The sequence below is a fragment of the Sinocyclocheilus grahami genome, unplaced genomic scaffold, assembly GCF_001515645.1.
Source record: "Sinocyclocheilus grahami isolate Dianchi unplaced genomic scaffold, SAMN03320097.WGS_v1.1 scaffold581.1, whole genome shotgun sequence".
Taxonomy (NCBI): domain Eukaryota; kingdom Metazoa; phylum Chordata; class Actinopteri; order Cypriniformes; family Cyprinidae; genus Sinocyclocheilus; species Sinocyclocheilus grahami.
Window position 1 is genome coordinate 414,615 of NW_015505760.1, and position 10,860 is coordinate 425,474.

General features: G+C 39.2%; 1 protein-coding gene across 1 annotated transcript in view; it reads left to right on the forward strand.

The window, feature by feature from the left end:
- Positions 1–10,860, forward strand: part of mtus2a (microtubule associated tumor suppressor candidate 2a) — a 62,245-nt gene that overhangs the window by 27,535 nt on the left and 23,850 nt on the right. The window contains exons 2-4 of the mRNA XM_016240091.1: positions 1,243–3,306; positions 3,609–3,876; positions 7,898–8,104. Of these exons, the coding sequence (XP_016095577.1) occupies positions 1,522–3,306; positions 3,609–3,876; positions 7,898–8,104 (2,260 nt within the window). The 5' untranslated portion in view covers positions 1,243–1,521. The remainder of the gene's footprint in view (positions 1–1,242; positions 3,307–3,608; positions 3,877–7,897; positions 8,105–10,860) is intronic.

Below are 10,860 nucleotides of genomic sequence, written 5' to 3' on the forward strand. Positions count from 1 at the left end.
ACCGACAATGTTTTCTTGAAGTATTCCTGAGCCCATGTTGTGATTTCCATTACAGTAGCGTTCCTGTATGTGATGCAGTGCCGTCTAAGGGCCCGAAGATCACGGGCATCCAGTATGGTTTTCCGGCCTTGACTCTTACGCACAGAGATTGTTCCAGATTCTCAGAATCTTTTGATGATATTATGCACTGTAGATGATGATAACTTCAAATTCTTTGCAAATTTTCTCTGAGAAACTCCTTTCTGATATTGCTCCACTATTTTTCGCCGCAGCATTGGGGGAATTGGTGATCCTCTGCCCATCTTGACTTCTGAGAGACACTGCCACTCTTGAGAGGCTCTTTTTATACCCAATCATGTTGCCAATTGACCTAATAAGTTGCAAATTGGTCCTCCAGCTGTTCCTTATATGTACATTTAACTTTTCCGGCCTCTTATTGCTACCTGTCCCAACTTTTTTGGAATGTGTATCTCTCATGAAATCCAAAATGAGCCAATATTTGGCATGACATTTCAAAATGTCTCACTTTCAACATTTGATATGTTATCTATATTCTATTGTGAATAAAATATAAGTTTATGAGATTTGTAAATTATTCCATTCCTTTTTTACTCACAATTAGTGTCCCAACTTTTTTGGAATTGGGTTTGTATATAAATTTGCCATAGTGAATTTGTCAGTCCAAACTGGGCACTAAATTGAGGTTTTAACAGAGGATGCCATGAAATATGTGAAGAAACATGAGTAAATAGTCCACTGAGACCATTCATTTGTTGAGGAGCCATAAGTTCTGACTTATTGAAAATGTTGCCAAATATGCAATAATCTTTTTTCTTGTCTCCAGCATTTGTACCTTTTAGTTGAGTCAAATCCGTTTTATGCATTGCTCTGTCAAGAAAAGGTATAAATGTAAATGCACATCTTTTTACTTTGTTTACCGAAGTCGTGCGTGCCTTTAAGCTGTTTTATATTCATTGAAAACTGCAATGAAACAGCAAACAGCCATACAAGAGAATTTTAAATCTTGTTCCTTACCTTCAATAAAACGAGAATGATGTTTTGCTTTAGTCAGGAAAAGTGAGAAAATAAACTGTGCATTTTTACCCCAAAGGCTGAGAATTTAAAAACTCATCTAAATAAATGCAAATCTTGTGATGGAAATTAAACAACCCATGTGGGATAGTTTTTGCTGAAGCACACTCTGCACTGCTTACAACATGTAATGTCTTATTTTCTGTGCAGGTTTGGCACCAGATGAATGAACAAGGCATTTCAAGGTCATCAAGGCTGATGTGATGTCATCAAGTGCATTTCCCTGTTAAGAAACAAACAAATACAGCTCAGTTCTTTGGCGGTATCTTGGAATAGAAATGGAAATAATGTGAGATTAAGTTGTGATTCTGCACTCCATCCAAACTGTAAACTTTGAAAGCCTAGGTACAGGCAAGTGAGAGAACAATACCTTTGATGGATCCAGGATTATCGTGGAGCTTTTGAGAGGGAAGCTCAGACTTGTACAACATGAATGTGCAAGGAAAGATACAAGTCGGTGAAGTCAACCAACAAGAAGAAATACAGAAAGACGACAAGCAGTCTTTGATAGAAACCGTGGAAGATGCCAATGCCAATCAAATCACCAAAGAGAAAATTTATTCAGATGACAGAGAGCATGGCAGCCAACTACCCACTCTGGTGTCGCACTCCGAAGCCCAGGAGAGGATCATTATCTGGGGAACACATGCTCGGTGTGAAGACCCTGAGCTTGAAGAGTTTGAACTGCTGGAATGTCAAGAGCTAGAAACATTTGTAGTGGAAGAAGAAGAACAGGTAGACATGCAGAGTGAAAGAAGCAGAAAGGGAGCAAAGAACTTCAGTGAAAAAGAGTTTTCATCTACAGCCATCAGCACCACTATTGGCTCCCCTTGGAAAGACCACAATGAAAACCATAATGTGGATGGAGATGCAAATGAGAACTCTCAGCCCCTTGACCTCAGGACCTCCAGCTCTCGCTGTGGTGCGAACCGAACCCTGAGAGATGCGCGAAGTGGTTCTGAGGGCAATGTCTTTTCATCTTCTCTTTCTGCAGTGACCAGCCTCAGTGGAAGTTTAGCAAGTGCCCTGGACAGTGCAGGCCGCACACAGCCTCTCTCTTCCCAGTCCACCAAGTCTACCTCAGACAAAGGCAGGAACCAGCATCCAGCTACTACCGAGTCCTACATCCACTCAGAGAGAAACAGGGAGCTTCTCAGTGATTTGGACCAAAACCATAACTCTACCACACTGCCTCAGGAACCACAATATGACCGAAGTAAGCTAATGCATCCTTCTTATGGAGCAGTAAAACTGCAAAAATTCCAAATGGAAGCAGAGCAGAATGCTGGGAAAAGGATGTCAACCGAGGTGCCGAAAGGTATGTTGAGGGTGCTACCTTCTTGTAGGCAGCTAGTCCGCCCTCTTTCTACTGAAAAACGACTAACCTCAGGATACCCCAGCATAGACACCCAGGCAGACCAGCAACAATCCCACTCCTCAGAGAAAGGTCAGAGCCATCCACAAGTGCTGCCTACTACTGAAGTCTACAGCAATCCCAACGCAGACTCACAGACACCTCCCAACCAGGCTTTTACACGAGAAGCCCAATGCTTGAAGAGGCAAAGTTCAGCAGATCGTGCTGTAAGTCCCTCCAGCCTAGAAAGAAAGACTCACTTCAGCAGGCGAGCCTACAGCAGTCCGACTAGACCTTTGACACCTCCATCCCCCAAGACCACAAGGTCTCCTCAAAGACAGCCTCCTTCCTCACCCATCAAGACATTACCTTCTCGAGGTCCTCAGTTGGGTTATGCTGGGTTTAGCTCGGGCTTAAGAACCCCAGTTAAAACCACAATCAACACAAGCATCCATAAAACTCATCCACAGCAGGCATTATTGGAGACCTCCCCTCCAAGCAAGTGCCTGCCAAAACCGAAAAGTGTCCGGCCCAAAATCATTACGTACATTCGGAAGACTCCCCAGGTGAAACCCCAGTCTTTTGAGGGAACTTACGAGGTGTCGTCCTTAGCTACGAGACTCTCAACATACAGCAGCACACAGGCCAAACCAGCGGTCGAAGATCAAGGGGAAGCCACTGTGCTGAGTGCCTCAAATTTACTCTATGATAAGTATCGTCAAGAGATGCAGAAGGTCCGGTTCTTCTCGCCTGGACTCATGATGTCTGGGATTAAGCCACCCAGCAACACCATGCCCCATAAAATGACAGGCAGAGCAGACAGCTTCTATGGTTCTCTCAACAAGCCTCTGTCTGCAGCAGTAAGGAATGCTCTAGACAATATGCTGTTCTCTGTTTAAATGCTTTTATGTCTATTTCTTGGTAAACCTAATTACATGTAAACTCTATTATATTATTTACATTGGTGAAACCAAGTGCTTTGTAATGTAACAGTGTGTGCGTGTTTTGGAGTATTAACAGACTACTCCCTGAATGCCTTATGGAGGGAATGTCAATATTTTAGTAAGCTTTAAAAATTTAACACTTGTTATCTTCAGTAGACAAGTTTATGAACTACTGGAAGAGTTTATTGACTGCAGCTTAATGTTCTTTGTCAATTTAGGCGGGCAGATCTCCATTAGCCCTTGGGTCTCCAGTTTCTGGAGCCGAGGACCCTTCTGGACCCCCTATGGGAGCACAGGATATGGGGAGTCTGTATCGTCCACCACGAGGCCTAAGACCCCAGCTTGGCATTGGTGCTGTAAACAGGACTCCCTTTGCAACTGCCAAGAACAGGATGGTCCTAACAGGCCAGCCGAAGTCACCACTGACCCTCAGTCAACCAATGCAGGCAGTAAACCCGACCACTCAAACCCCTCAGGAACCTCAAGGTAAGATCAATGGTTCACTTTGCATGGCAGAATGAGTCAAATGGTCTTGTTTATGACTGTCATGTAAAATTGAATGCTTCACATGCTACACTGGGGCAAGTTGAATGGAAACCCAAGCCAGAGCAGTCTTAGAATCTGTTAGATCCTAAGGGCAGAAGTGACTCTGGAGTATTTTGAGATGAATAGATTTAAATGGAAGAAAGGAAGAGAATGTCATATGAAGTATTTTCATCCCTGTCAGCTATGCATTTGTAATTGTTACAGATAAACTCATCCCAGCCGCTAGTCAGTGTAAAATACATTTTACCTCCTGGCATTCAGTTGAATATAAATAAAATTCACATTCATCTTGTGCCATGAGGGAGTTCTGTCTGAGCTTAACAGTTCCTCTCCATTTCTAAAGCACACTTCATTTCCGACAACTTTGCCTGCCAAGGTGAAGATATGAATTATTTCATCTTAAATCCACTACCAGCATTGCCATCACCCTCCGTGTTTTTTCTAGAGGGCATCTGTCTATCTGCATATTGTTATCTCACTGAAAACCCATGACAGTCTCCATCAATTCATGCAAATGCCTATTTCTTGCTGTTTGGCTCTGTTTGTGATGCTTTGAAGTGCAAAGCAATTAACAGTTAATTCATGCCAATAACTATGCCTGATCAAAATTATTAACTGTAGTTGAGACATGATATGATTTTTATGGTGTAAAGATGCTTATGCTACAAAAGATAAAGAGACAGTCTAGAGCGTAGGCTTGAGTTTTACTCCTGCAGCAATATAAAAGAAGTCAAGAGGAAGGTTAACCTCGCCTGGTGTGACTAGACTCTTGCTTGTCTTGCTAAAGAAAATCATTTTCCACTGTAGTTATCATCTCATGCTACATTATTTATTCACACCCTCAAACAATGAAAAGATTTGATTCTGGCCACTGGGCTACTTTTAAACACTGTATATAATCAAAATCTTCTTGAAAGTTGTCTAATGCAGTGAAGTACAATAAACTGAAGAACAATATTAAAGGATCACCGATTGCTAATTAGGCTTTGTTATGTCTTTAGATAGCAATCACTAAAATCAGAGGTAAACAGACCAGTAGACTACCATCTTTTTTCTTTGTACAATGCATGTTCGTGTTTTTATCAACATGACATATAGTTTAGTAGTATTTAATTTTTCATTGATGTGGTTTATCATTGTTTAAGTGAGGGCTTGTTGAAAGTGCTCTAGTAATGTATTCATGCATTTTAACACTAAGAAATCATAGTTCTTGAGCTGCAAGCCATAATAATACATTTGCATACAAACACACACACACACACACTTCTTATTTATTTCCAGATTGGGAAAATTACACCCCTTTGGTGTTAAAGGGATAGTTCACGCAAAAATTAAAATTGTCAATTTTAGGGCTGGGTATCGATTCAGATGTCCCGCTTCGATTTCAATACGCAAGCTCTCGATTCGATTCGATTTGATTCTCGATTTTTTTTTATTACGTTCAGTGTATTAATATAGTTTTAATACAAATACTATTGATATTTCAAAAAAATTAACAGTAAACATCAATTTACAAATGGTGAATTAATAAAAAGAAATTAAGTGACCCATACTCTGAATTAGTGTTCTGCATTTATCCCATCCAAAGTGTGTGTGTGTGTGTGTGTGTGTGTGTGCGTGTGCGCGCACGTGTGTGTGTGTGTGAGAGAGAGAGAGAGAGCTAGAGAGACCAGCTTCATCACTGTGTCTGTCACGCGACTCTGTTCCCCTTTCGGGCTCTGTCTTTACATTTATTTTGAAAGATGAAGCTCGCGATTATGGTAAGGGCGTTACATTTCCGACGAGTGCTTGCGGTGTTCGGCCAATCACAATGCACTGGGTCAGCTGGCCAATCAGAGCAGACTGCGCTTGTCGGAAGGAGGGACTTTGTAGAAAACAAAGCGTTTGAGAGAGGCGGGGCATAGAGGACCTACAATAATGTACAGTATTTGAAAAAGAATGTGTTTTTTGAACATTAAAGCATGTCAACATATTCTGTTACACCAGATACACAAAATAATGATCTTTAAAAAAGCATCATATGACCCCTTTAAATGTGTGCTGAAATAAATACTGGAAAAGATCGATTTCCAAGAGAATCGATATCGAATCGACGTCATTTAAAAAAAACGATTAATCGGAAAATCTTCTTCTTTTTTTTGCCCAGCCCTAGTCAATTTCTGTTTAGCAGAATGTACAAGCTTCTGTTTTCCGTACAGTAAAAGTGAGTGGGAACAGCTTTGGTCACCATTCACTTTCATTGTAGGAAAAATAAATAAACAAACACTGAAAATGCTAAATCAAAGCCATGATGGATGATTATTTTGTGTGATCCGGGCAAGTCTGGAAATATGGGGTAGTAGGAACAGGAAGGAATAAAGATGATTGATGGAGAAAAAATCGGAGAGTGAGAACAGCAACACATTTATCTTTAATGATCACCCTCACATGGAGAAGCTGCATGCAATTTCATTAAAGACCTTGATGGCCTGGGGTTGGGGTGGGGGTCGCTGGGGGAAGTGATGGAGCCGGGGCAACTTTGATTAGAGATGAATGGATGAGAGGGTGCTTTGTTATGTGCATTTGCTTGAGTGTGTATGTGTGCATTTTCATTTGTGAAGAATGTGTATACGAAGCTGCTGACATTGCAGTCTAATAAACATCTGAGAATGCGACAGACGAAATGAGAAATCATAGATTGTCATTTAGTATGCGCTACGCTTTGCTGAAATCACAGGGACATAAAGTCAAGGTGCTTTATCTCTAAGAGCAGGAGGGGAGCATTCTCTCCACCTGCCCCAAATTACGACCTTGGGTTGGGGGAGTTTGGGAGTTCAAAGCAAGCCTTGAAGTGGGTCCCTAAATTCACCCCGCGGTAGCTCTTTGCATGTGCATATTTATGTATAGTTTTCTTCCTGTGCTTTTCCAAATCATAATTTTTTGATTCGACAGCAGTCCCTGTGCTGCCAGCGTTACAGATGAAGACCTACAGTGCAAAGAACTGATAGGGAAAGCAAAAGACAACAGATATTCATATTAATCCTTATTAATTGTATGTAAACAGCTTTTATCATGTTCACTGGTGTAATAAAAAGCACATGGGGTAAGGAAAATCCATTACTCTATTCAGTTGAGGCCTTTATTAAGCACTGATATCTTAATAATTTGTGCAGAGCTGGTTTTAGAGGAACCAATGGCCTCTTAAACGATTGTCCTTCTGGACTAATTAAAAAAGAAAGAGCTTTTGCAAGAGACAGTAAACTCATGTTAAGCACCAGACACTGAAATGGCTCTTTTTATGGGGAAAAAAGGTTAATTAAATTAATAAATTACATTTTAATATATATATATATATATATATATATATATAAATATTACTTTTTTCTTAAATTATTACTCTGTTCAGTTTTATATTAACACTTTTTTGAGCTCATATAAGGATTTTATGAGCCAACTAAGATGATATGTTTTGGCAAACGTTTTGCATTAAATTAGACTCCCTAAGTGGATGAGAAATGTAACTCATCGCTCTTCTCCATGTGAATACTGCAGTGGTATAGATGTTGATGAATGGCCATGACATGCTGTGGTCAGAGCACCTCTTTATGATTTTTTCAGGAGCTTTTTAAAGTGATCTTTACCTCGCACCAGAGAGAGGTCGTAAAACACTACAGTTTTCTCTCTTTCTATCCTACTGTGAGTCTCTTTTAGGCTAGTCTGCTTCGAAATAGGTCATTTCGGGACACAACACTCACTTTCTTTGTTCCTTGTGTTCCATCTGTTTCTCAACTGAATGTTGTCATGTGATCATGTATGCCTCATTTTGTCACAGCAGTATTACAAGAGTATGTTATGCATAGTTGACCTTCATATTGACATATACTAGAAAAGCAGTATGTGACTTTTATTTCCCAAAGCTCTATTTTACAAATTGTGTTTTTTGAGTTAGTTTGAGTACTAATCATAGTTTTCTTCACCTCAGATCAGAGAAAGCCAGTGGTGACTGGGTTAGCTGCTAAATCCCTCCTGCCGAAGCCAGCTCAGTCTGGCCTGCGTCCTCCCGGTTACTCGCGCCTCCCGCCGGCTCGTCTGGCCGCCTTTGGGTTTGTTCGGAGCTCTAGCGTCTCCTCTGTGTCCAGTAATCACTCGACTGACAGCACTTGGAGTGACCCCTGCCGACCCGCCGACAGTAAGTTACTGAAGCACAAATACTATACATTCAGATTAATAAATGCAGACTTAAGTGTACAGTGGGGTCTGAAAATCTGTCCAAATTGAAAATGTTTTTAAAATAATAAAAACATTTTTTTATATTTTTACCACTTAAAATATGTTTTCTTTTTGAATATATTCTAAAATGTAATTTATTCCTTTGATGCAAAGCTGAATTTTCAGCAGGCATTACTCCAGTCTTCAGTGTCAAATAATCCTTCAGAAATCATTCTAATATGCTGATTTGCTGCTCAAGATACATTTCTTATAGTATTAATGTTGAAAACAGTTGTACTGCTTAATATTTGTGTGAAAACATCTGTTGTTAAAGGAATAGTTCAATCAAAAATGAATATTCGGTCATTAATTACTCACCCTCATGTCGTTCTAAACCCGTAAGACCTTTGTTCATCTTCAGAACACAAATGTAGATATTTTGATGAAATCCATGAGCTTTCTGATCCTCCATAGACAGCAACGCAACTGCAATGTTCCCAGGTCCAGAAATGTAGCAAGGACATTGGTAAAATAGTCCATGTGACATCAGGGGTTCAACCGAAATTTTATGCAGCTACGAGAATACTTTTTTTGCTCAAAAACAACAATAATTACTTTATTCAACCATTCTTCTCCTCCTCATCCCTTCTGCCACGGCACGCCGCTATTGTGGAAAGAGTATCAATGCATGCACGTTCTGTTGCTTACGTTAAACACACACATGCATCAGCACGCGCATGCGTCGTTTACATGCAGATGACAGAACGCATGCATCGTGATACTCTCCACAATGATGGCGCGCTGCGGCAGACGGGATGAGGAGAAGAAGAAGTATTGAATAAAGTCGTTATTTTTGTTTTCTTTGTGCACAAAAAGTATTCTCGTAGCTTCATAAAATTACAAACCCCTGATGTGACATGAACTATTTTACCGATGTTCTTGCTACGTTTCTGTGCCTGGGAACATTTCAGTTGCGTTGCTGTCTATGCAGGGGCAAAAGCTCTCGGATTTTATCAAAAATATCTTAATTTGTGTTCTGAAGATGAACGAAGGTCTTACAGGTTTGGAACGACATGAGGGTGAGTAATTAATGACAGAATTTTCATTTTGGGTGAACTATCCCTTTAAGGAGTCTTTGAGGAATAGAGAGTTTAAAAGAACAGCATTCATTCGAAATAGAAATCTTGTAACATTGTGAATGTTTTTTCTGTCACTTTTAATCAGTTTAATGGATCCTCGCTGAATGAAAGTATTAATTTCTTTAAAAAAATCAAATAAAATCTTACTAACTCCAAACTTTTGAACACTAGTGTATGCAAATTTGTGACACTGACGATGTAAAAGCCTTTGTATAAAAGGCCGGTTGTCATTTAAACAAAAGACATTATCATATTCATATCTTTCACTCCAATTGCTGTCCTAAAAAATGTAAATGTATTAAAAATAGAAGCCCTTTTGGACCACTGAACATCTGTACACACTATGTCTAAAGTGCTTGTAACTGAGTGCATTGTTATGCGAGATCCCTGAAGTACAGTTTACATAAAAGGGTAATGCTCCACTTTTTAGAGTTAATTATAATGCAATTTGCATCATTTTATTAACTCCGCCTACAAGCAGTGTGCAGGTCTCCTTTCATTAATATATTTTGCTCATAACTTTGCTCTAACATGGAATCATGGGATATTCAGCACAATAGATGAAAAGCATGAAAAAGTGCAGTATTTATTTATTTATTTATTTTTAAATCAGACTTTTTTTAGTTGGCCTTTGCTTTAGGTCACGAAAGAAACTTTGCGTTTGATCCGACTGGGCTTCTTTCATAACTAGCTCCGTGAGTCAACACGAATAATCCTCAGTATGATCACAGCTGCTCAGTTCTGCTGAAGTAGATTCTAGTCTGCTCTAAGAGGGGGCTGTCTTTGAAAATTGGCATCTGCGTATGCCGCATGTGTTTTTAATGCGACCTACATAAGTGATGTTGGCCGGTCTTCTCCTGGTAACAGTTGACGTGGCTGCAGATTCAGAAATCCGGAGTTACATGCGTCACTGGATGAGTTATGTCATCAAGTCTTTTTATCCTGAGATCACTTGGGAAGAGGAATCTTTCACCGTTCATAGTCCTGTATGTATGGAGTAAACAGATGCATGAGAGAAATGCTGAGAAAAAATAAGAGGGAAGGAGTCGGTGTGCCGTGTTCTGTGTTGCAGCGGCCCCAATAGCTATTTTGTATACATTCATTTTGTAAACATGAATTTTAAAGAAGGACAGAACACTTGTGAAAATGATAAAACATCAGATAAAATGTTGGTAACACTTTTTTTTTTTTTTACAGTGTCGTTGTTACACATGCATGTACTTACTATAGTAATAATAGTATATTATGCATAATTGCAAACAAACTAACCATAAATCAAACCTAATTCTAACCCTATAATAAGTACGTTAATTAATATTACTTAGTAATTAATTGTACATTTACGTTGTATCAAGGACGCCTTCAAATAAAGTGTGACCAAAATACTCTACATAATGAATTAACAAAAAGGATGTTTACATCTTAATCAAAAAATCATTTTTCTGAGAAAAGATAATCTGTGTGCAGACAAGTATTATTTTAATGTTGTAATATTATTATAGTATTTATTAATTATTTCACTTTATATATATATATATATATATATATATATATATATATATATAGTGTGTTTGTGTTAAGTATTTTTTTAGTATTT